Genomic DNA, 27,437 nt, shown 5'->3' with positions numbered 1-27,437 from the left:
AACAATTAGTAATAATCCACCAGTTATGGATTTATCGGAGCCAAATGAATAACCAGTTCTTCATACCTATATCTGAACGTCTAAAGCTAGCAACACTGACAACCTGCAATGTGAAAGATGAGAAGAACAGAATGCTGGTACTCAAAACTGAGAGCAGTTACTAAGGAGTGTCTATCCGCAAAGCCAGGGGCTGTGTGTATAGGCAGTGTCAGAGGTCAGAGTGATGGTGTCATTCCTATAGAAACCAGTTCCTTAGAGTGTAATTTCGGAATCAGCCTCACAAACAACCTGAAATGATCATCACCTCCATCTTGGTGGAAAAAAAGCTCTAAAGAGGGCTGTATTTTTTAGGGAAACACAAGAAGGCAAAATTCCCAAGCCAAGGGCTGTGTGTATAGGCAGTGTCAGAGGTCAGAGTGATGGTGTCATTTCTATAGAAAACAGTTCCTTAGAGTGTAATTTCGGAATCAGCCTCACAAACAACCTGAAATGATCATCACCTCCATCTTGGTGGAAAAAAAGCTCAAAGACGGCTGTATTTTTTAGGAAAACACAAGAAGGCAAAATTCCGGAGCCAAGTTATTGTTAACTCTTACAGAGAAGTAATCAAAAGCGTCCTGAATGAAACCATTACAAATACCTCATTCACACCAACGCAACTCCGGTTCAAGCTCCGTGCTAGAGCTTTTCAGGTTCATAACCGGTTCTTCGATTTAGCTACGGCTCTTTTCACACAGCCCAGAGTCCCACTGGTGCTGCGTCATTGCGTCATCGTTTGCGTCATGACGTAACCGTTTGCGTGCCTGCTTCATAAAGCCAAACCGCGCGGAAACCCCTCACAGCTGACACCAACGACAACAACAATGGCCGATTGTGCTCCAGCTTCCTCTGCACCTCTTCGGAAGACCAGATTCCCAGTAGGTAGTTGGTGTCTTCAGTGGACCAATGCTGCTTTTTAAGTTTATCCATCGTTGTGTACAAACTGGATAAAACGCCGGCTTTTTGTTGTTGTTCAGGAGTTGATCCCGCCCCTGCCCCCGCCTCGACGTAAGCGTGACGTATGTGGTGCTTTTGCTCTGGCCGGACAATTTTTTGGTGCTTGAAACTAACCGGATTCCGGAGCTAAGAGGCTGCTCCGCTGCGGTGTGAAGAGGAAACTCGGTGCTTTTCAAGCTCCAGCTCCGAACCGGCCCTGAAACACCGTTGGTGTGAATCAGGTAAAAGTGCAATGGGATGCGCTCGGCCAGAACCAGAGGGCTCTACAGCAGGGGATTCAAACCAGAACCCAGAACATCATTCTATCAACAAAGCATCAGATTTCTGGGAGGTGCTTCTAGTATGAAGTAAGTTGCCGCATCAAGGGAAGGTCTTACTGTAAGTTATATAACTTAGCTCTTGTTTTAGGCAATCCCTCACCTATCACATCTTGTAAGCGTTGCTAATGATCAAGTGGCTGAAATTAGTTTCCTTCAGTTTGGCTGAGCTCACTTTTAGGGATGTAATGAAGATTTTAGACATCCTGAAGGAAGAACTGCTGTTCCTTTGCAATAAAATGAGTCAGCTTATTTGGTCCCAGTCCCAGATGAGGATGCCTCCTGAATGTTTCCTTTCTAGGGATTTCCATATCGGAGAAGACCAATGGATCCAACCTGGGGATGCCTCAGGATCTTGCATGAATGGTTAGAGAACATCGGAGAAGAACATCCAATTGCTCAGCAAGAGTCCTTGCACTGAATCAGTTCTTTATATTATGCAATATTAAGATACAAATTGTGAGTTTTGTGTCTAGGGACAAGGCCAAAGGTTCACTACCATCAACAGTATTTCTGATCTGGTTATTCTCTATGAAACATCCCTCTGGAAACCGGTGGATGACATCACAGACAAGAATAGTCAAGGGAGACACAGGATTAATTGGAAATGTGGACTTGAAATCTTGAAAAATGAATTGTTGTAAAAGCTTCATAATGCAATACATTTGATAAATGATACGTTTATGATGTACCTGTATTAAAAGATCAGTCTGATATATCTTTAGTAGGGCATAATATGGCATCATCATAACCGTTTTTCCAACCTTGGGACCAAGGAAACAGAGATTACCAGTGGGGATCAGTTTAGTCATATTCAATGTTGACAGCCTGAGCTTCAAATGGGGGTGTTGTGAAATGAAGAGCAAGGTGTGTACAGTGAGTTAAGCAGTCGTACATGCCACAGCGTATCGGTAAACAGCGTTAATCACAGGTTAGCAGATGAGAATGTTAATTGCAGCGAAGGAAATAACAAGACCCAGAGGATGCTTCTATTTATCGACACCCCCACTGTTACTGATAAGGGCCAGCAAGCAGTGTGTGTGTGTGTGTGTGTGTGTGTGTGTGTGTGTGTGTGTGTGTGTGTGTGTGTGTGTGTGTGTGTGTGTGTGTGTGTGTGTGTGTGTGTGTGTGTGTGTGTGTGTGTGTGTGTGTGTGTGTGTGTGTGTGTGTGTGTGTTCACACTGAAAAGTGAGGAGTGTCTAGGAAAGAGGTGACGAGGGAGATATAATGTTTAACCCTTTGCTTTTTATGTCTCACTTCCATATTGTTCACTCCGGACGAGACACACAAACACACAGAACCTCAAAAGTTAGCAAAGCATGTGATGATTTACTTTGATCGAACACTAACTACTCCCTGAGTACTAGATGACACTGACTACTTACTAACACCAACAGCTAACTGACAGTACTGACTGTCGCCGAGCAATGTTGTCAAAGTTTGACCCCAATCAGATCATCAAACCCTAACCCAAAACCTTGTGGTGGCCAAAGAGCAGATGTAAATACAGCCTTTACGAGTACTCTGTATCTGTACATGAGGGGAAAAAACAATCCAACTTAAGTCAAGAAGGCAGACACAGAATGAAATGAAGTTAGTCCTATTTACTGGATGTAGTTATGGCTTGTCAAAAAGTTTAGAATTTAATTGCAAAATGCAAAATAAATAAATGGTCTGAAAATGTTTTGAAACATCTGAACAATGTATAAGCGAGATAAAACCTCTTAAAGTGTCCAAAATCAGAAATGAATGGACACTTGGGCATCCCCCTTACATAAATCATCTAATAATTGAACTATTAAAGGATTTTAAGGGTAACCTTTTTTTAGTAGGGTGATTTAAAGCATACATTTTTATACCGTTTTTCACTACTTTCACTGGCAGTGAACAGGTTAAAAATGCTCCATGTGTTATAAACCCTGACAGAGTTTTGCTTTCACTCAGATGTGTTGGTATTGTCCCCAAACAAACAACCTGCACACGACTCACACAGCATCTAAATCAATCAGCATGTCTCTATGCATCCGATAGCTGCCTAATTGATGCACTAATCCAGTCACTAAGTACTGCAGCGCTGTGGAGTATGCCCAAAGCAAACACAATACACAAGTCATCAATGAGCTGATCTCCAACAGAGAGCGGAGCAGGACTGACAGAACATCTATGAACTATAGATCAGGAGGAGAAGTGCACACACCTTTGGCCTGGAACAACACAGCTGTCTTCTGTGATGGGCCTGCAGGAGATGAGGCCTTGAAGAAAAAGAGACAGTTTACTTTCTAATATTTTATATCTTTGACCTTTTGTCTCAAACAGCACTGAGGATTCTGTGAATTTGGAGGTTTTAGTCACTTTAGTTCAGTTTACAGATTACAGTTCACATGGAGGTGGATTCCAGTATTTTTGGGAATCAATATGTTAAACTTGGCTGGAAATACTAAGTATTAGTCCACCAGAATGTTATTTCCTATATCAAGATGCAAGTCTTTCTAAATTAAGGGATGCAGCTATTTTGCACTTTTATAATTTTTATAATATCCTATGTTTATATACGTCTGTTTTTATAGTAGTCTATTTTGGAGATAGACTTATACTTTATAAGAACAATATTTTTGAATATCTATTTACTGTTTATGTTTATTTGATTGATGTATTTATTTTTCTATTCCATCATATTTCATTTCAAAATGTTTTACTCAAGTGAAATGCCTGTTAACATGCTGCTGTGACAGAAACAATTACGATTTGGGATAAATAACATATATCTAAAATAAATGATACACTTTGGAGACACATTTATTTCCTTATTGAATTATATCATGTTTTACTAACTATATGGAGAATAGAGACTGCCAGTTCAGTAGTGGAGGAGGATGTAGAATGAATACAAACATGTTATATGTGCATGGTTATATTTCACTGTAACACATTAGTCTGGTGTTTCACATTTAAAAAAACTTCCCATGCACTTTGAGTAGCTGCAAATAAAGCTCATGAGGCTTGATGTTTGTACATTGTACACGCTAGAAGTCTAGAAGGTACTGGGTGCCCATTGACTTCCACCAAATTCCTCTCCATGAGAGCAACCTTTAGAGTGGTACAGGAAAGAGTTCTCAAACCTGGAGTTTTTTTAGCATTGTAGCACATCCGATTCCCTTGAGTTTTCTGAAAGTGTTTTTGGTAGGAGGCCTGAAATAAGGTCTGTGTTTAACACAAGCTTGTGAAATTCTCATGTTTTGTTCTACGACAGAAAATATGTCAGTACATACTCCAATCTTGAAGTCCAATGCTTCTATGCTGCCATTAAAAAATTGTGAATAAGTCACCAAATGAGACTACTTATCATCGTCAGGTCTTAATTAGCTGCCTTTAGCTTAGCGAGCATGTAGTTTGTTTGCAGCATTACACTAGCGCTTTTACTTCTGCGGATTGCATTTCCGCCCCGATCATCATACAACTGGTGGTAATATGTGTAGACTATCCGACTGAACAAAACATGGAAGTATCGTAAAGTGTGTTTTCCAAATAAGTTATTTTCTGCAGTATTCCGAAATCCAGCAGGAGAAAAAAATTACGCTTTAGTCGATGGAGCCCTTGTGAAGCTAACTTCCGGGTCGGTCTACAAAAATACGCCATCACTGCACCATTCTCTGAACTATTTAAATGCAGAGTCATAATGGAAAGAGTGTCTACGTCTCTGCTTTATAGACCACAGCAGATAGACCCAGAGGCTTCCAGTGGAGTTCTAGCCTGAAGCTATCATCTCCACCAACAACCACGTGATACAAGGAAAACTACAAGGAGAGCTTCGAAACTAGTGAAGAAAAATAAGGCTCAAACATCATCAATGAAATGAGGCAGATGTTGACATTCAGGAAAGGGTGTCCTCCAGGTAAAGAAACAAAAAACAGCAACAACTGTAAGGAAAGAGCTACCTCAAAGAACTGAAGCTTTGCTAAATTAGGAGGAAGCTCATTGTGTCGGAGGGTTCAGAGTGACATGTGGACAGGAGGAACCAAGGATCACTGTAAAACCTTGAAATCTTGCCAAGTATATTTGCCTCATTTCTTGTAAGAATGTTTATTTACAATTGATGAATAAATAACTTAAGAAGTAACAATGCTTTGAGATATAGGGTCTTGTTTTTAGACAATGTCTCAGACGAAACACTATTTCGTTTAACACAACATTTCCCGATTCTGGTAAAATGAAGTTCGAAATAAGTTGTCCCAGCTAATTACAGAACAACTCATTTCTAAATATCCCATTTTAGGAGAAATCATCCGAGAAATATTATAAAGCTTGTTCTATTGGCACCTTGATTTTATTATTCTTTTACTTGATTTTGGAGCAGCATTTTTCCACTGCATACCTCCATCCCTATGCCTTCGGGACACATTGCTATACCAGCTGCACCACAGCAACCCTCCTGCACTGCCATGTAAATCTACAATTTATTTTCATCATCTCTTAGAGAATTTGGCTTGGATCCCAATGCAGTAGAGGTGAATAAAATCCAGTTTGCAGTGCCAACAGCATTGAAAAGTGACATTTCAAATCGAAAGGAAAATTGACATTTTTTTCTAGAACCAATATATTTTGTCTGTTTTCATCTGTTTTCAGTTGCTCTTTTTTGAACTATTTGTGTTGAATTCTTGTTGGGTTGATGTTGAGTTTGATGACCTCCACTCTGTGACAGGTGTGAAGGAGTGCTGAACTGTAACTGGATAAAGAAGAATTGTGTCAGTTAAGCTGTTTCTCAATGATAATTCAAGTTGGCCGCCGGTCCTTTCAGCATGCAGCAAAGTGAGTGGGGTGAAGAAGGAAGGGGACAGAGGGATAGTTGAAGGCGGGAGAAGATAGGAATCGATCGTGGAAGAGTGCTCCTCCCCACCAACACTGAGGTTAAAGGAGAAGGCTGCACAGAACAATGTCCTACTGAGTAATTACAAGAGCACCTCTCTTAACACACACAACTGACCCTGCTCCATGCCTACCCGTGTTAATAATCAGCGCTCATAACGAACACAATCCATAGGTCTGCTGGGTTAAGGTCCTCAACAACCTTGCTCCAAGCAACAACGGCCAAGCTCAGCACAAAGAGACGCTTTCTTTAGATGGAGCTGTGTGACGCTACTGCCCCCCAGTGGACACACGGGACACTGACGGCCTCCATGTTATCTTATGAGGTAAGATTACTGTACAAAGTCTGTGGGTCAGTAACATAACCCTAACCCTGACTTTGAAAAACGATTTGCAGTACAATTCAGGCCCTTGAATATAACCCATGCGTTGGAACTATTTATTGGTAAGACATGTATTATTTGTATTTTGTAATAACTCTTGAGATTCATTTTCTTGTTTCTTCTGTTTATATTGATTGTATTGACCCTTATTTATTGCAAATATTTTAAGTATTAAATTAATTGCAATGTTTTTATTTTGAAGGCAGTTTTGGGCACTGGCTGATTATGTATATATTGGAGACAGGTAGTGATGGAATTAGCGCACCAGTATAGGCATATGGTTTTTTGCCAGGGTGACCAACATAGGAAAAGCTGCTGGAAAAGAAAAGGTGACACCAGATTTCATTTTACTTTTGATGATATTGGCTAATGGAAATAAATGTATGAAACATTGTTCTTGCCTGGACTTGGACCTACTTTACTAGTTGTGAATAAATAATTGAAATGAAAAGAGTGCAACAATGTGCTGTTGGATCATTATTATTTTTTTAACTAGTTCATTCTTGCTGGCTTCTCCACTGTTGCTGATCCAATCCTTAACACTAAACATATGTTTATTTTACCAGTTTCTGACATTTTGTAAATGTAATCATCTATTCATTATTACACTGTTTATGTGGTATAAAAGGTATTCACAGCTGTTTATTTCCTCTGCGGAAGATTTGCTTACCGGTGCCTCAGCGGGCATTTTATTTTTGAGTTTTTTAAGGTGGAATGAATATTGTTGTAGTTATACAACCTTAAAAGGCCTATAAACTCAACGAAGCAATTAAGATCATTAACCACAGTGATAGAAGAAGTACTCTGTTTTATACTTAGTTAAAAGTAGTACATTACATGTCACTTGTTAGACGCTTTTATCCAAAGCGACTTACATACTCAATACTGTGGACAATCCCCACAGGAGCAATTTGGGGTGAAGTGTCTTGCCCAGGGACACAACGACATGCTGATTGGAGTGGGGTTTGAACCTGTGCTCCCCTGATCCGAACACCAACGCACAATCCAATGCACCACACGCCTCCCTAAGTAATACTTAATTGTAAAAATACTTGGTTAGAAGTAAAAATCCTGCATTCAAACCTTAGTGAAGTAAAGGTACAAAAGTATTGGCAGCAAAATAGACTTAACTAAGTGCTCAAAAAGCGTTATGGTCCGTTTCAGAATTTGAAATGACTTGATTATGATATTGATGCATTAATTTGTCTATCACAGCTGGTAAAAGTAGAGATCATTTTAACACACATTTCTTTTTTATTTAGTGTTTTATTTTCTATTAATATTTGTTTTATTTTCTACTGTTTTTCTTTAATGTATTTGTTATTCAACAGCTTTGACGTCATGTGATCTAGTGATGCCAAAACCATTTTATTATAACACTGGCGGTGAAGAATACAACTTGTTGAATTGGATTTTGGTTTTTTTCCCAGTTTATATGAATATTTTTGGAAACGTTACTGTTTCTTTACGGGAAACATTTTTTTTTATTTTGTGTGCGATAGGCTAAGGGGCGGGACATCTCTAAGCAGTTGACCAATCAAAATAGAGCCGGCCAGCTAACCAATCAGAGCAGACTGGGCTCTGGTTTCAGACAGAGGGTGAGAACTTTTTGAACATTAGAGCATGGAAACGTCAGAGTCATAGAGGCACTAAATAAAAACATGAACTTGAAAATGAGTATCGTAGGGCCCCTTTAATATTTTGTTACTTTCCTTTCCTCTGGAATATAGGCGAACGCAAAAAATGTACTCAAGTAACTTGAATGTCGAATGTACTAATGTTCTTGTATGCTGGGTATAAAAACTGAACTCTTCCTTACTTCCCTAACATCATGCTCTCCTACAATACTGCAGTGGCTATATGTCAAATAAATCCTATTTGTAAATTAACAAATCCATTTAAAATACTTCCCCAATATTTCGACAGCCTGCTAGCTGAAATGATTGAACTGTGCTTGTGTATATATAGCTAAAAAGCAAGACATAGAGCAAGCTACAAGCACCTTTTTATTTGCTTTGAAGATTTATTAAAAGCTGTTTTCTTCTTCATCCTGGCCAGAGTAACCTTACAGCCGTCATGTGTAGGTTATGCAGATAATATAAAAAAAAATAGACAGTAAGAACCAGCCCTTAAAGTGGCTGATAAGGCACCGTCGAACATGCTGGATCAGGATTTGGTCCGTCATTATAAACTGGCTAACCTCTCACTCACTTCCCACAGCTTCTTTGCCAGGGCATCATCCGCTCCTTTGGCTCCCACTTGTTGCAGCGCACAGTTAGAGAAGTAGCGTCCGCTAAAAGGCTCAATGCCCTTTTGCAGGGCACAATGCAGGGTGGTCTGGGCCCCCCCCTCAGGATCCTGGAGAAGAGCTTGGCAAAGGGAATCAGGAGAGCTGCTGCCATAGGCTAAGGCTTCGACTCAGCTCTGTGTTGATATATCCTAGAAGAAGAAAATGATGAAAAGTATGAGCTTCGCAGGAAGTGCTGAATGATTACTGGACAACAGCCTTGTTTACAGGTAGTCTATATTCTCTCAGTAGACCTGCATTAGATACTCTTGTGACATAGTACAATAATCTAAAGCAGCCATACAGCAGGTCAGAAATACAACAAGTGTAAACAACAGCTGCTATATTATCAAGACAGCCACAGATAAATAAAAGAGTCCTCTGCCTATATACGTAGTGTTCTGCCCGATATATGATATGACAGATATAAATGAGATTTCCTTACTGAGTATCCTACAGCATCATTTCAGAGTGGATGTCAGCCAGCTGAAGCTCAGCAGTAGTTAAGTGGTGCAGAAGGACAATGGCCCTTAACTTCACAGTGAATGTAATACAGAATGGCTTAGTGAAAAGAATATCTGCCTTTTAGAGTGGTTCAGTCAGAGACCAGACCTTATCCCAATTGAGAAGCTGAGGAATAACCTTGGGAGAGCCGTTCACACCAGACATCCTGAGAATATGACTGAGCTGAAGCAGGTGCTAATGTTTAATGGGTGGGTTAAATAAAGAAATGAAAGATTATAAATGTTTCTATGTTATTAGCTTAAGCGCATTGTGTTTGTCTATAGTTGTGACTTGAACGATATTAGATCACAGTGAATGACCAATTCATGCATAAGACCAGGAAATTCCAAAGTATTCCCATCAATGCACAACAATATTTTGTATTACTGCTGATTTTTATTCCATATTGTATTCCTTCTATTCCATTCCATTGCAGTGTAAATACCATTATATTTTACTATATTTTTAATTATTTTAAATATTTTTCTAGTTCTCTATCTGTGTTTTTAATTCTTGTTTGTATGCACCACGACACCTTGTCAAATTCCTCGTACGTGTAAACCTACCTGGTAATAAACCTGTTTCTGATTCTGAGTCTGATCATAACCCTAACCCTAACCATGCCATTGTATGTCTAATGACCCAATCCTTAACCCAATAATTGCAATACATAAATTAACACAGAAATGTTACATATTCCAGTCCAAAACCGCTTTCACCAACATTATTTCCAGATTTCCTTGATAAGTCTGATTGGTATTCGTCAGCTTTCTGTCACTTCCTGTTAATAAAACCTTATTGTCAGGTTAGAGACGGAAATATGCAAGTGAAAATTATAATGCTTTCCATCTGAAAATGGTTGCCAGAGAATATGTTAGCTTGCCTGACATTGCATAAGGCACTCACCTGGGTGGAGGCAGAAGCAGGAGACGCTGGTGCCCTCGAGCCTGTTGGCCAGCTCCCTGGTGAAGAGCACATTACACAGCTTGCTGTCGCAGTAGGCTTGGAGGTTGCACCAGGTAGACTGACCAGACACCAAGTCTTTCTTAGAGGTCATCAGGGGGAAGTGAGCTTTGCCTAGACGGTGCCCAATGGATGCCACGGTGACCACACGACTAGGACCGCACTTCTGGAGGCTTTCCAGGAGAAGGTTGGTGAGCAGGAAGTGACCCAGGTGGTTGACCCCAAACGCCAAGTCAAAACCATCATCTGTATGTCCGTGGCCCACCACACCTGAAACACAGCGCTTCTTTTACTTATACCCATTTTCCAAGACCAATGCGAAGACAGCGCACGATTGCGAACAAGTTTTTTGTGTTTTGGCACCACATTAACCAGGCCCTATATTTTGTGACGATACTTTGAGTTACAACCCGTTTGCTATCCTGTTTCAGCAACAAGTGCCTACTCATTTAAAGCATTTATGGTTAAGAATCAATATGCTATACGTGGGTCCAGTTAATGTTACGTGAGTTGAACCAACTGCAAAACCAAAATAGCCCCAGTAAGCGCTTAAGCAAAACTAATTTCAGTGGAAAAGGGGTATCAGTGTACTTCGACTTTACAGCTCTTTGGTAGGGATTTCCAATTTGACCATTCTCACCTGCATTGTTGATGAGGATGTCCAGTCGGGGTTCCGTCTCCAGGAAGGTTTTAACAAAGCTGCGAACAGACTCGAGACTCCCCAGATCCAACTGCATGAACACCACCTGATTGTTCCCACTCTCCTGCAGACGTTATTACACATATCCATCTGAATTGAGGAAACATGCTTGTCCTGCTCCCATTTTCTGCATGTGAAAATAAACTTGAATATGCTAGAATGCTTCCTGGAATCAGGCTGGACTTTCTAAATGCTTGTGTCATTATACAGTGATGTGGTCAAAGTGTGTCTTACTTCCACATTATTACAAATGTGCGAGGGCTATGAGTAAGTCTAACTGTGAGCTAACAAAGGTCTGGTGATTATTCTCTCTCACTCAGCAGCCAGTTAATTAGGGACAACTACCTAAAACATAGTCTTAAAGAACAATAAATCCAACTTTTTTGAAGGTTTTTGTTTTCAGTTAAGAGACATTTTTCAGATGAGTTGATATACCAACAGCTGGAATTATCAGTGCTATGTATGGATTGGGTGCAGCGTCCTGTGTCTACTTTAGCCTAGAGCAGTGGTTCCCAACCTGGGGGGGCGCCAAAGATTGCAGGGGGGGCGCCAGGCCTCAGATGATTTGAGGCCAAATATCATATTTAGACTTTTTTTTTAAAAATGTTTACATATAATTGTATCGCAATACATGATTGTCACTAAAAGCCTTGTCTCTACATTACAATAAAAAATAATTCATTAATTCATTTGAATACAAATTCAAGCTAGTAGCTATTATAGGCATAAAAAGACAGAAATGTATAATTCTTTCTTTAAAGGTGAACAATCATGCAAAATGCACTTTTGTACGTCTTTTATACATGAATATGTGTCCCGGTGTTCCAGGGAACTCACCAAGTGTCAGAAAACACAACCCTCTCTCTTTCCTCCATACCCAAATCTTTTTAAAAGGGGGCTGCCAATGGATCTGATACAGACTGATCCAGATTTGAACACTTCTATGACGTCACAGAAGTGGTGCTACGGCTATTGGGCCAACTCCACCAATCAGGAGGAGACAGCCACGGACATTGCCGTTCGAAAGCGCTGGAGACGCTGTAGTACATATGCCAGGCCTGTAGATGGTGCTGTTCTCACAGTCAGCCCATGAAAAGACAGTGTTAAATTGAGCGAAATTAGGAATGGCTAAAATGCATGATCTGTTTGGTATTGTGTGTGTGGGGGGGGGGGGGCCGCAACTTCCAACAGGAGTCATTTGGGGGGGCTCTTGGGAAAAAAGGTGGGAACCACTGGTCTAGAGCATCAGCAGGACTTACTGAACGGATGTCGAAGGCAGCAGCCTCAGCTTTGTGCTTGTTGCGACAGGCGAGTATCACCCTGGCTCCTCTCTTTGCCAGGTCCAGAGCCGTGGACTTGCCAATGCCAGTGTTGGATCCTGTGCAGGAAAACCACAAGCAACAAACACTGACGACAAGGAGCTGAACTCAATGACACTTCTACTACTTCTACTGACATCGTTTAATGCTGCCCGCAAGTACACAGTTTAAAGGACAAGATTAGACCAATAATATTCATATATTTGGGATTGATATTAAAGAATTGTCAAAACAAAGTCAGCTATTTAAGTTAAATCAAGAGTTAAGAATTGTGTGTTCTTATTGTATTGTACTACTGCAGTAGTAATTTAGTACTCAACTCATATTCCAATAGCCTATACATTTGTTATACATCTTGTCGTATGTTAGACTCATACTTGATTTCAGAGGTAAACCTACGTTTCCATTATAAATGAGGACAGTATGTTCAAATTTGTGAAAATAGATGCAGGTAGGCTTAATAATCCACAATAACGCACACACTTGAAAAGATCTAGTTTGAGTTTTGGAGGTAACATAGTATTTGTCTGTGTCTGTCTTTAAAAAGAGCCTAAGGCAGCAGTTGTTGACCAAAACTGTAAAAGCTTGAGAACAGTATGTGGGTGGGGACTCTTAAAAAGTTATTCTATTTTTACATGCGTTTCAAGTTCCATTATCTTCCCATGAAATGTGTTTATTATATCTTCTTGCCTTTTTTTAAACCAATGTTGAGACTGATTAAATTGATCTTTTGGGACAACTTAATGGATAAGGTTATATTAGTTATAGGGTATTTAGTTAGTGTGAGGTCTGAGGTGATTGCTAGCTTTTTGAAAATAGTGATTCAAAAGATGGTTTGTATATATGTATTTGTAGTTGTTAAGCCACAACGGTCCTCAGCAGCAGCTTAAGTACAGTTAAGTGTTGCAGACCATCCTGCGTTTTCCATGAGCTGAGAGTAACCGAACTACATGTTAGCAGTAGCTGAAGAGGGAGGCTCTTTACCTGTAACAATGGCCGTCTTCCCCCTCAGTTTCACTGAGTTGCAGTACCTTGCTCCTTTGAACACACTGTAATACAATATTAGGTACAGGCAGAGAGCTCCCACCGTAAGGCAGAGCAGCACCGACATCGCTGCATGGCACGCGGCTAGCAACAACACTGTCTATGGCAACTACACTCTGTACTCTTTCAAAATAAAGTTTATATGGCCAAACAAAACGATAATCATTCGCTAAGTGCAATATACCGACATCATTTTAAAAATAGTAATGCCAAAAGACAGCACTTTTGACAAAAAATGACTGGATTTGATTATTTTAAGTGTAATTTTGAATTCAGAAATAACAAAATAATTTACTTTGAAGGAAAAACCCAACTCTACAATAACATTAGGCCTATCCGGTTTAGTTTCCTGGTTTAGCGTTTCTGAACCAGCAGATGTCACCATGTGCATTCAAAGTATCTTAGAGACAGCTTGACTATAAACCTTTTACAACACTAAAACACCTGCTAAACTTGAAAATCCCCCCAAATACTGCCTTGTATCAGTATTCCTCTTATCTTAGGAACTTTAATTGAAACATTCTGTCTCTGTTGTGTTTTTCTGTTTTAAATTGTAATTACTTGCATACAAATTCAATGTGTTCTTATCCTTGACTCTGGCTTCTTGCTCTACTAGCTTTTTCACATAGGACCTACATATATTTTGTATGCAACTCAAGGCAAAGAATATAGCAGCTTGTGTTCTTTGCCTTGGCCATATTCTGTGTTAGAAGTGTATGCTTTTCTTTGTTTATCTGATATTTATTTTTCAAACTTTAAATGACAATTTTATTTAGTTGTACTCACAGAAATGGATAAAAGTCCAATTCTACGGCTCCGTACAATTCAAACAGGATGCTGTACTTCATTTTTTTGGCATACTTGGACTAATATCGCCTTAACTGTGACGCAAATGCGTTGAAATGGTGTGCTTAGTTACGGGTTGGAATCAAGCTGACAGGCTAAAATACACACCCAAACGTTGTTTATGTAATCCGTTGCACATATTCAAACTCATATAGTGTCAGGATTAAAGTGACAAGAATAAGATAAAGAGTGGTACATCTACATGTTACCACTTTGCTTAACATGTTGTGTAGTAGCCTAATAGGTGTGGTGAAGCATAATTCATCATGTAGGCTACAGTAGGGTAGGCCAAGTTATTAGGAGGACAACACAACCAAGATTCCAGAATTTCAGAAGTTCTGACAGAAACAACTAAAAAAGATAACCGTAGATAACATATAAGAAGATTATGTAACTTACTCAGATTTTTTATTCAATTTAGGACTAGAAGGGCAAACCTTGCTGCTTCAATAAGTAAAAAAGAATGTTTGTATCCTCCCTTTGATGCTGCAGCAGCCCCCCAACAGATTGATTGGGTTGACTTTGGCCTATGATTCACCCTTCCACAAAGTTTCATGAATTTTGTATGAATATTTTTTGTGTAATTCTGCTGAGAGCGTAACCAACAAACAAACTGAAACATTACCTCCTTGTTGAAGGTGATCATGGCCATGCTCTTTATTTAAATTATTGTGCACACATATTTAGATAAAAACGACATTACAAACACTACACTACATTGATAGAAATTGTAAAGTCATAGTGACGCAGCACACCATGCAGTCTTTATGTTATAGAAAGAGGATTGGAATGGCAGTTAAAGTAGGTCATGCAGGAAGAATTCTTGTGGGTGTTGGTTATTTGGATTGACATTATTTTAACCTTAACCTTACTTACACATGCTTCCAACTAAGCTTTCCACACAATTAAAGCACATGAAATAGTGTGTCCTTTTGTAGATGTCATGCTTTTTCAAACCTTATTTAAAACATTAGGACCCAATCAACTTTATTATGTGGTGTGTCTTTAATTATGACTAAGCTTGTTGTCTTATCTTGTTTACGACACAAGTTTATTAATGTCACCATTCAGTTGATAACTTTTGCCGAGTTGATAACATCTGGACATTCCTTTTTTCACCACATAAAGCCAGGTGTTGAAGCACATTTTCGTAGTGGCCAATTGGTAGTAGGCCTACTTAACTTTCGTGTCAGTCTGTGATATCAATGGGCCCTAAAATGCTTTTTCCCATTGACTTAAATTAGGAACGAGACGTCCGTCCATAACTGGTAATTGTTCTCTTAAAGCAACTTGCCAGGACAATATCTGGAATAGCACTTACTTACCATTAGGGCCTAAATGTAGTAAACTGCGATGAAAGCTGAATCCAGAGTTCTTTTTTGAGGAATGATTGGGGCCACGCGTCCAACGCTGTATCCAGTTCTCTTTATTCATCAATGTTTATATTGCAAACTTTAAGTTTCCAACAACCCCCGACACAGGGGGTGAGTACCGCTATCAACACGTAGCCGACCTAAGTTCCACTGGAAAGGGTCCAGTTTACTTAAAACACTGATAACCTTTAACTTGTGGAGAAACTGCTGACGTCCCCCTTTAAACCTGGCTTTGCTGTGGAGAAGCATCTCATGCAGTTATAGTAACATGTTTATTTGTATGGGGCATCAATCATTTAGATCAAAACTAATTATTCATCACCAACATGAATGCGGAGTCATGGCAACTCCAAGATAGTCCATCTAGTCTTACTGGTTCTCTTTATCGTCAAGCCCATGGCAGGGAGGGGCTTAATACACCTTTACCTTACATTGCTTGACTTATCTCACCTGCCAGATAACCTTTTCTCTGTGTATGTCACCTTTCATTACATTATTAATGTTTAAAGAGAAATAATGCCGACCCAATATCAGGCTTTCGTGGAAAGTCTCTTTCTGAACTTACACAGCTTCTTTGCTGCAGTGCCCTTTTTTGCTTAAGCATTCACTTTTCTCGCAGTGCAGTTGGAATAGTCACTTCAAAATATTTTGTACTGCTGTAAACTTTGCCCCAGGAAAATACTTTGTTATTGATGTTAAATCATTATCATGTGCTATCATGTGCTGCCATGGAATGAAGTCACAGGTCACTTATCAATGCCTGATGTTGTTGAATCAGGATCAATCGTATCCTGTGGTTTCACAGACTCACTTAATCCTATCTGAAGGCACTGGAGAACAGCATTCCCTGCAAAAAAGAGTAAAGTAGCACTAGAGTCAGTCAAGTGGGACATACAAGACTCCAATGTGTGATGTCCCTCAAAACCACCCTCTGGGGAGATGTTCAAAATGTCAGACGGATTTGTGTCCCTAATGATGCTGTGATTCATAACACACTCACAGGCTTACACTCATACAATAAGCACATGTGGGATGCATTGTGTGCCGATACTTATGAAGACAACACTGTAAACCTAAAGATTACCCTAACCCTAACCCTAGAGACAATGCTGGACATATCAAAGCTTTACGACCCAGCTGTTGGAGAGATTGATTTTGTACTACTTGTATTCATAAACATCCAGGCATTTCATATACTTCTCATATCTTCCTTATATTTTTGGTTATGGCACACTTGTACATTTCAAGCTAGATGAAATAAACAAAGACAAAATAGAGAGATTTGGGTATGCACACACAAAAAGTCCACTTCTTTGCTGGATATATGATGATTTATTAAAAACTCCTGAAACAATAGTTTATAACACTAATTAGTTATGTAAGGAACAATAAATGATCAGAAGTAATAAATAAGGTAGATGATTATGTGCTTCAGTTATGTGTGGGTGGGGTTCATTTACTACAGGCCTGTCTGTAATCTGATGATTTGTCTTACATTGATACATTATGATTGATGTTTGAAACACACCTTATCTCATCAATCTTTCATGTAAAAAAACAGTATATGGTATGAGCCAGGAATGTGTTCATGTAGGAAACCATTGCTTGCAAGAATGAAATGCTTGTAAGTAAACCATCTCATGCAGTCCCATTTTTATTTACATTGGGCATCAATAACTTTAATACATTTAAATTAAAGAAAAGGGATTTATTGCATTTTAACAAGCTGTTGCAGAAGCATTTATAACCTTATCTGTGAGTACACATCGTATGATTACAGTATGCGAACAAATCCAAAGAATGAAAACATAGTGCTGTAAAAACTGCTGAGTCATGGCGACTCCAACATAGTCAGACTGGTTCTCTTTTTCATGAAGACAATGGCATGGAAGGGCTTGACCAACCTTTACCTTACATTACTTGACTAATCTCGCCCGCAAGGCGCAAGCTAACCTTTTCCCTGTATGTGTCACAATTCCATTATTAATGTTTAAGAGAAACAATGCCAATCCAACAACAGGCATTAGATGGAAAGCTTTTTATGCGAGTCCACACAGTCTCTCACTGAGCTCCCACAGCTTCTTTGCTGCAGCGTCATCCTTTGCTTTAGCGTACAATTCTCTCACGGTGCAGTTGGAGAAGTAACGTCCGTTGAGCGGTTCAATCCCCTCTTGGAGGGCACAGTGCAGGGTGGTCTGGGATCCCTGAACGGTGTTTTTCCAGAAGAACACAGTCATTGGCTTCAGGAGCATTTGCAGTACTGAGCTAGTGTTCCTTGCCAGCTCAGTGTTGATAGCTCCTGCGCAGGAAAAATGATGCAGAGTTTTAGCAGCTTTTGTAAAAATGTCAGATTTCTTCCTGTTCTGAGTTTGTATATTCATGGCATATTATACTTATTATTAGTTGCTTTGACATATAAATATTGTATATTTATCCACAAGTTTTCACCTGCAGCTATGCTAGATTACACAATATGTTCTATTTAGAGAACTGTAGTTTTATGAATTTCTAATTTTCCTATCGTTCCTCTGGTAATTGTACTCACTTGGTCCTGTTAGCGTAAACACAAATAACAATTACAATATAATTGCATCAAATATTTTCTTTCCAGTATCCTGCACCTAAAAACAGGTTCACCAAAGTCATTAGGATGTATCCTCCGGGGACCATGAAGTGCTGGTCCACATTTCATGGCAATATCAATATTTCCTTAGATATTTCAGACTGAACAATACTAGTGGGCGAATTGGCCTACATTGCTATCCCTAGAACCTTACCACAAAGCACCTCATTGTTCTTCCTTTTATGAAACCAGTGTACTATAATCCCCTTTTCTTTGCATATGGTTAATGCTCTGGCTACTGACCTGGGTGGAGGTTGTAGCAGGTGGCCTTGGTTCCCTTAAGTCTTTTGGCCAGCTCGTGGGTGAAGAGGACGTTGCACAGCTTGCTGTCACAGTAGAACTGAAAAACATCCATGGATGAGGTCCCAATTCCCAGAGCTTTGTGGGTGTTCAGGCAATCAAAATTAATTTTTCCAAAGTTGTGTCCCGCAGACGACACGCTGACCACCCTGCTGGGTCCACACTCCTTCAGCCGGTCCAGCAACAGGTTGGTTAACAGGAAGTGACCAATGTGGTTGACGCCAAACATCATCCCCAGTCCGTCCTCTGTTCGACCCTGTACGAAAATACCTGAAACAAAAACATTGATTATACATGGGAATGATTTTTTTCTGAATTAATCTTTTCAATTTTTGAAAATGTTTCCTGATGTTGTTCAGGTTTAGGATCAATCTAACCTGCATTGTTGATGAGGATGTCCAGTCTAGGTTCAGACTTTAGGAAGTTTTCAGCAAAGCTGCGGACAGACTTCAGACTCCCCAGATCCAACGGCATGAACACCACCTGGTTACTGCCACTCTCCTGGGAGATATTGCAGTTAAATATAAAATGAAGATGCACTGTGAAAGTGTGGAAGAAGCTGTCCTCTGTGTAGCATGGCTATAGCATTCACAGTCTTTCATGAACCGTGGACCAGTGTACAAATGGATAGACAGTACAAATAGATGTATTGTAACAAATATAAGTATTTAAAAAACATTTAACATCATGATTAAAAGCAACAACAAGCTTCTGCATGTCATGTGGCACCTACGCGCTCGTCAACAAAATATTTAAAACAAAGTATCTCCTCTTAGAAGAAGAAACAGAGCATGATTCATTTCTGCTCACCCTCTTGACCTCCTCAAGAGCAGCCTGTCCTCTCTGCACACTGCGACAGGCTAGAATCACTCTGGCTCCTCTTTTTGCCAGATCTATGGCGGTAGACTTCCCAATGCCTGTGTTGCTGCCTGGAGAGGAAAAGTGAGAGAAACGAGTCATACAACTACAACTAACATGAACGGAATCTATGTCGACATATACTCTATGTTAAATCATGGTGCTTGGATGATGGAGTTTGTTCTCATGATAAAAGTTATGTTCATGTCTTCTTCTTCTGTCAATCATATCCTATTAGGATGGACATCTAATCAGTCTTTCCTGGACGAAACCCCCAGGAAGTGAGACGGCCGTTAAAGACATTTTTTGTAGTGACCAGACTAAGTACTATAAGTTACTACTACAACGTGTCAGTCACGTCTTTTTGCTCATTTACTTACATTAGGAGAGAGGCGTCTGTAAAATGCACCAAAAGCAAGACAGGACATGACACTCCTGTAACAGTGCTGTCATTTAGCAGATTGGAGCGAGGGTTTAAGGAAGACACAAGTAATAAAGAGTCTGGCCATTTTGGTATCATGCACCACTGAGTAACTTTCATAGGTATGAACGGGGCCCAGCCTACTACGCTGTATCCAGTTCTGTTTATACAACGGACTGGATCAAGCATCCTTTGTGTATTTAAACGGTAGAATCAACAACACAGTCAAACTAGGAGATTTAAAAAGTATGTCTTATTTGTCTTAGTTGTCCTTTTCATCTCCATCAAACCCCATGTCAACAAAGCTTTTGCCAAGTGATTATCAGCAACATCCTCTAGGTCTTCTGAATTGATTATGAAATACCTCAAAGTGTCCTTCTTAAACTGATATTTATAGTGATATTTATTCCCTCCAGCTGAGGATTGACCATGACCACTGAGGATTGACCATGGCCACTGAGGATTGACCATGACCACTGCAGAGAGCAGTCCTTGACACTACGTCTGGTGTCCAAACTGGCAGCGTCCCTTACATCTCTTAAACTGGGTGGAGAACTTGAAATACCCAGCTATCTACGGTGGCCCTGAGTGCGAGACACCACAGCATTTCACAAAACACAACAGCATTTCACAAAACGCCACAGCATTTCACAAAACGCAACAGCATTTCACAAAACACAACAGCATTTCACAAAACGCCACAGCATTTCACAAAACACAACAGCATTTCACAAAACACAACAGCATTTCACAAAACACTACAGCATTTCAGAAAACGCCGCAGCATTTCAGAAAACGCCACAGCATTTCAGAAAACGCTACAGCATTTCACAAAACGCCACAGCCTTTCACAAAACGCCACAGCCTTTCACAAAATGCCGCAACATTTCACAAAACGCCGCAGCATTTCAAAAAACACCACAGCATTTCAGAAAACGCCACAGCATTTCAGAAAACGCTACAGCATTTCACAAAACGCCACAGCCTTTCACAAAACGCCACAGCCTTTCACAAAATGCTGCAACATTTCACAAAACGCCGCAGCATTTCAAAAAACACCACAGCATTTCACATTGGACGGAAAGGGTATTCCTTAGGGAGAACACTTCTTTTTGGGATTGGACAGAGCCAGCCAGAGAAGCACTGCTGTGATTGGTTGTTTTCGCTGCCATTCAAGAAATGACGCTTGGCCCAACACATCAGCTGTTAGCTGTTAGCACACACTCAGAGCTCACAGCTCCTCATATCTGTTCAGAAACTGGACAAAACTTAAACATATACAAAACACAGACTGTCTATGTCATGGCGAATACAGTCGCTGCTTTATTTATGTCTGTATGACGTTGTTGTGAGTGTGGATGGAGCAGCTACAGGTTAGTGTCCAGTTTCTGAACAGATATGAGGAGCTGTGAGCTCTGAGTTTGTGCTAACGGCTAATGTGTTGGGACATATTGCACTGTCGGGCGTTGACCAATCACGAAGCGTCATTTCTTGACTGGCAGCAAAAACAACCAATCACAGCAGTGCTTCTCTGGCTGGCTCTGTCCAATCACAAACAAGAAGTGTTCTCCCTAAAGGAATAGAGAGGCGAAGTCCCTCCCCTTCCGGGAGCCTCCATGGGACCCCGGAAGCGGAAAATTATACATAGAAGTCAATGGAGAGAGAAAAGTTATCTTTTGATCCCGTTTGAATTGTGCCACGAATGACACATATGATGTTTGTCAATCTTAAACAATCATTTCCATGCAAAAAAAGTCACAGTTTGTCGTAAAACTGCTGAAATATAAGACTATGAATAATACGCAACTAGAAAGACTACAAATCCCAAATGCATTCTGGGTCGCGTAAGTGATGTCATAGGCGATAATGCTCCAAGACTGGTTGTGACTCGCAAAGCAAAGAGGAAGAAGACTGATTTATTCCCTCCAATAAATATAAGAGATTGCTCCAATAAATTCACTTTTACAAGATGCCTGTGTGCTTTGTACGAGGTTGTAATCACAAAAGAGATCATACCACTTGCTCGTTCTATCGCTTCCCGTCTGATGAAAGGACCAGGAGTTGTTGGACCAAACATATCAGGTAATATACATGTTTTGCATGGAACATAGTCAAGTTAGCTACCTAGCTAGTAGCGAGCATGTTAGTTAGCATTATATTACATTACTTATCCTTGTCATTTGTATTAGCCTTAACACGAAGTAAACCGAAATGTTAAACAGTAAGAGTATTCATGATGGTAAGTATTTTGTGAAACATTTGAAGAGTAGCCTATCGCCCCCTCCACCAGGTGCTAAGGGGGCGGGAGGTAGGCTAACCCCACATTAGTATCAGCGATCTTTTCTACTTAATGCTATCTGCACAAATGGTTAACATTGACCATTAAAAGATCAGGCAGTTCAGGGAGAGTCGAAGGAAGGAAGGCAGGCAGCTTTGCATGACATTCTTCTGGACGTGTTTCATTGTGATGATAGTGAGAGTGAGTCAATCTGTTTGTTGGAAAGACAGTAGTTGAGTGATTACTGAGAGAAAATTATTAAAAGAGATAATTATTCAGTGTTGTTACTTTAAAGTGTTGTTACTGACCTTTTTCTCTTTTATTTTCTTTACCTCACCTGTAACTGCTGAGACCCTGAGGAACAAGCACACTGGACTGACCTGCTCTGGCAACCTGATTTCCACTGTACGTAATAGTATTTGGTTATGGTATATTATTTATATACATCAAAGGCACAATGCACCCCCCAGAGACACACATGTATTGAGTGTGATATTTTGCATTGGTCATGTGAAATCATCTTTACATACTAGAAAACTGTAGGAGCGGCAACTTGTTTTGAAATTGAATTTTTAATATCCGATAATAAAGTTGATCTGTTTTCTTTATTCTTCTCTCTTCCCAGCTCCATCCATCACCATTCTCTGTTCCTGCAGGTCCTGCTTGCTAATCAATATTCATATTTTTTTACACAATTACAAATAAAGTCAATGTATTGTATGACATGAAGTTGTGCTTCATTCTGAGTCAATAATAAATTCATTCTGCCTTCAGCTGCAAAATTATTGTGGACTGCACTGACATCCATGTAGCTGCCCCCCAGTAAGATGAACCAAGCAAAGTTGACATACTCAACATACAGCTGTACTCTTAAGTTTACATGAAGAATTTGTGAAATATTGGTAATAACAGGTTTAAATGATTATTAGTAATTAATTATATAATTTTCTCATCGTAGATGAGCAGACAGGGAGCAGATGAGAAAAGCAGAATATGCAGCTGCCATTTTCCACATGGAAAAGAGAAAGGGCCAAGTGTATTTGAGTGGACAAAAGAGAAATCCCAAATACGAAAAATAAAATTATACAATTTACAGATATGTATACAAATAAATATATATCCTATATACACCATGTATAATGATGGTGTATGATGTAGAAGGAAGTGTGGTAGATAACAAGTAAATATAGAGTTACATACAGATCCATGTTACAGCAAAAGATGGAATAACTAAGAAGCACGCAGTATAATAATAATTACACGCAACAATTAAATAACTGCTCAGCATCTCCACCACAATCCCAATCTGCTGTGTCCTGTTTTCCTCCCCTCTGCATAACACCCCATCACACATACGAAACACAACGCAGAGTCCGAGGGTGTTAAGAGTATGTTTATTTAAATGTCCTCCTCTCTACTGGCCAACACAGGGAGCATATGCTGGGTGTAGAATTGTTCCAGGAGGAGGAGATTTCCATGCCATGCAGGGTCTTTGGGGATGGGGAGGATGATCGCCTCCATCGTGGTCCACAGCAGCAGAGACTCCGGTCTGTGATGTGCAGCTGTTATATAATATACAATACATTTTTTTGAAAAACATTTGATCAAAAAATAAAGATTTGGTCAGGATCTAGAGTCAGTGTGTAGTTTATTAATTAATCAATGCTCTCTACATTAGGAAAACACATACCAGTGTACCAGAGGGAGTCACACACAGCTGTGCCTAGATAACCAAACAAATTGACAACAGGGATGCAAACTCATCAGGTATGAAAAAGGTGACAAGGATCCGAGCCCCCTGACCCCACAGAATATCGGCTTTAAAATTAGGAATAACAGGATTTTAGCAGTCAGAACAACTAAAGCAGCAGTGTTAATATTAACAGAAACGCCATAGAGTCACATCTAATAGAAATATATAAAAAGCATTTATTTTAATTGTTTAGCAGTCAGTTTATAATTTTGGCAGCACTGTTGAGCATTTTGAAAATGTATTTTCATGCCTCTGTGCAAGGCTTAGTCTTTCTATCTTTATAGCCACTGGTGTAAAGTAACCAAGTTCATAAACTCAACAAGTACTATACTTGGGCACAATTTTGAGATACTTGTACTTTACTTAAGTATTTCAATGTTTTGCTACTTTGTACTTCTACTCTACTACAGTTCAGAGGTAAATGGTGTACTTTTACTCCACTACATGTATGTAATACCTTTAGTTACTTTACAGATGTGGATGAATGATGTGAAATATAATCAAGTGTTAAATCAGACTTTAGTTCCACCTGGAGTAAATCCAAAAGCTACCCTGCCTGCAGTATACAAAGTCATTCAAACTAGCTGCACCTTTACCAGCTTTGATAACACTTTAATGATCAGTCATTATAAAACATATCATATTATTCTGAAATGGACCAATCTGCAAAATGACTACTTTTACTGTCGCTACTTTCACTATATTTTGATAATAATAATTTTCTACTTTTACTTGAGGAACATTTGGAATGCAGGACTTTTACTGTAACAGAGTATTCCTACACTCTGGTACTTCTACTTTTACTCAAGTACAAGAACTGAGTACTTCTACTTTTAATCAATTTCAAGATATATACTTATACCACCTCTGTTTATAGCCTATGAAAAAAACGATTAGAAAACGAAGGCTAAAGCTAACGTTAGCAGATAGTGACAATGTATGCTAGTTAGCTAGCTCAACGATAATATTGCGACGGGGAAAACAAACTTTTCAGTGCATATCACGCTCTGCCGCTCCGACAGGGAGCTCTACTCTGAACACCTGAACGGCCCGTTCTAACAGCTGTTCACCAGCGGTCCAGTCTGTGCCACAGTGACTCCGGACGCACAGTTAATATTAACGAACGCACCGTAGGTAATGTAGCTGCTGAAGCTAGACCATCATCGCCGAGCAGCAGAGGCTTATTATACATCATGAGCAGAGCCGACAGGCAGGAAGACTCGAGCACACAGCTCGCGCTTCATTATAATATATAAAAAAAAGCTCGCGGCCGCACATTAATCCGGGTCCCAGACCCCCTCCCATACCCCAAAAATATTTTTATTGCAGATCTACAGGAATCATAAAAACGACCTATTTTGGATTCAAAACGGAGAATTTCGCCGAAAGGTGACAAGTTTGCATCCCTGGACAAGATAACCAAAATCCTTGAATCTACACACAGCAAATAAACTCAAATGACACAACGAGATGTAAAAAGGAGATCACACATATAGTCGATATAGAACTGGCCGCTTCAATCTGAAGAGCAACTAAAACAAAACACGGGAGTGTATCTTGTTCTTGTGAACACTAATGTTATCCAAAGCATACACAGACACCACAAAGTTCTTAAGGAGAAAACTAGTTGCTAAAACAAAACACGTTAGTGTACCTTGTTAGCTAGCTGACATTAACCTTAGACATTGCACTCATATTACTCACTGAAACCTTGTAAAGCCGGTCCCGCATGCTGGCTCTTACAGAACCGCTCCCTTTCGTGTATGTACAGCTCTCAACATGCCCAGACTTGTAGTGATTTTCACCTCTTTTTATACTTTTTCGCCTCATTCTGAAAGAAACAGGTGAAATTTACTAACGTGACAGCCATCTTTGTGATGGTGACGCGTATTGTGCGAGACCAGAGACCTGTAGTTCACTGAGCGGTTTCACACAAAAAAAATTGTAACTTCACAGTTTTACGACACATTTTTATTTTTTTGACTTTCAAAATGTTCTTTTAATTTGACAAACATCATATGTGTCATTCGTGGCACAATTCAAACGGGATCGAAAGATGACTTTTCTCTCTCCATTGACGTCAATGTATAATTTTCCGCTTCCGGGGTCCCATGGGTCGGAAGTAGATGGGCGGGACTTCGCCTCTCTATACCCTTTCCGTCCAATGTGAAATGCTGTAGTGTTTCCTGAAATGCTGTTGTGTTTTCTGAAATGCTGCGGCGTTTTGTGAAATGCTGCGGCGTTTTGTGAAATGCTGTAGTGTTTTCTGAAATGCTGTTGTGTTTTCTGAAATGCTGTGGCGTTTTGTGAAATGCTGCGGCGTTTTCTGAAATGCTGTGGCGTTTTGTGAAATGCTGTTGTGTTTTCTGAAATGCTGTTGTGTTTTGTGAAATGCTATGGCGTTTTGTGAAATGCTGCGGCGTTTTCTGAAATGCTGTGGCGTTTTGTGAAATGCTGTTGTGTTTTGTGAAATGCTGTTGTGTTTTCTGAAACGCTGTGGCGTTTTCTGAAATGCTGCGGCGTTTTCTGAAATGCTGTGGTGTTTTCTGAAATGCTGTAGTGTTTTCTGAAATGCTGTTGTGTTTTCTGAAATGCTGTGGCGTTTTCTGAAATGCTGTTGTGTTTTCTGAAATGCTGTTGTGTTTTCTGAAATGCTGTGGCGTTTTCTGAAATGCTGCGGCGTCTTCTGAAATGCTGTTGCGTTTTGTGAAATGCTGCGGCGTCTTCTGAAATGCTGTTGCGTTTTGTGAAATGCTGTAGCGTTTTGTGAAATGCTGTGGTGTTTTCTGAAATGTTGTGGTGTCTTGCACTTCAGGGCCACCGTAGCTATCTGAAGAAAGAACGCTTCCGATTTGTTTCAGTGTGTTGAAGGTGGAAAAGCACTGGATGTGCTGGATGTATGATTCTTTTAAGAATATTTTTAATAAAGAAAATTAACTCTAAATTATCTTCGGGGTGAACCAATTCAAAGATCCTGCCTTAGGGTAACTACCAAAATGCTTGTGCAGGAAAGCTAGACTGGGGTGAGCCATGCATAAATTATTCTGAATGTGTTAGAGTTAGGATTAGGGCTAGGGTTCGGTGCACTTCTTAAACAAATGTTTAGCCCACAAACACCAGCTCAGATTTGTTTTCTCTCTCCAAAAGATGCACATCTGACAATAAGATTTGCCCCAGGGACTCTTAATCGGGTTCATCCAGACCTATGTGAGCTGCACATTTTGTACACACTGCACATAACAGTACTTGTTCATTATAAATGGATCAAATGAGTGTGTGTTATGAAAAAAGTCAAATGAAGGATGAATCACCAAATGTTCAAAAGATTGTTGTCAAATATAGGTTTTGAAAAAAAGCTTTTCCTGGCTGTACTGTTTTGCCCCAATCCCCCTTTTAGCCCTACTTTCAAATTAGTTGTGTATTATTCTTAAAGTCTTGTATTTGTGCAGTCACCATCTGACTCCAACTGAAGTTGACTGAGAAGTTATAAATGTGCAGTATGTTTCTCAATGCATAACTGTTGCTGTGCACACAGACAATCATTTGTTAGAAAAGTCAGTCATATGTCTTCTGCCACCCAAATAACACACAGTGCAGCGTAGCACTCAA

The 27,437-nt window shown here is 39.8% G+C and overlaps 1 protein-coding gene and 2 long non-coding RNA genes across 3 annotated transcripts in view; 1 reads left to right on the top strand and 2 right to left on the bottom strand.

The window, feature by feature from the left end:
- LOC307034873 (uncharacterized protein) overlaps positions 1-27,437 on the bottom strand; it is a 64,028-nt gene that overhangs the window by 36,373 nt on the left and 218 nt on the right. Inside the window, 12 exon segments of the mRNA XM_079673800.1 lie at positions 3,511-3,565; positions 8,771-8,922; positions 8,925-8,951; positions 8,954-8,998; positions 10,257-10,583; positions 10,954-11,077; positions 12,273-12,391; positions 13,317-13,476; positions 17,641-17,894; positions 18,462-18,788; positions 18,896-19,019; positions 19,329-19,447. Coding sequence (XP_079529926.1) covers positions 3,511-3,565; positions 8,771-8,922; positions 8,925-8,951; positions 8,954-8,998; positions 10,257-10,583; positions 10,954-11,077; positions 12,273-12,391; positions 13,317-13,476; positions 17,641-17,894; positions 18,462-18,788; positions 18,896-19,019; positions 19,329-19,447 — 1,833 coding nt within the window.
- On the top strand, positions 21,390-22,800 carry LOC307035975. Its single transcript, XR_013807252.1, has 2 exons — positions 21,390-22,480; positions 22,701-22,800. It is a non-coding gene; the product is annotated as an uncharacterized lncRNA (long non-coding RNA).
- On the bottom strand, positions 23,451-25,981 carry LOC307035974. The gene is made up of 2 exons (XR_013807251.1): positions 25,533-25,981; positions 23,451-23,637 (listed from the first exon to the last, which is right to left on the bottom strand). It is a non-coding gene; the product is annotated as an uncharacterized lncRNA (long non-coding RNA).

This window comes from Notothenia rossii (assembly GCF_949606895.1).
Source record: "Notothenia rossii genome assembly, chromosome: 4".
NCBI lineage: Eukaryota > Metazoa > Chordata > Actinopteri > Perciformes > Nototheniidae > Notothenia > Notothenia rossii.
This window is presented reverse-complemented; position numbering and strand designations above follow the sequence as displayed.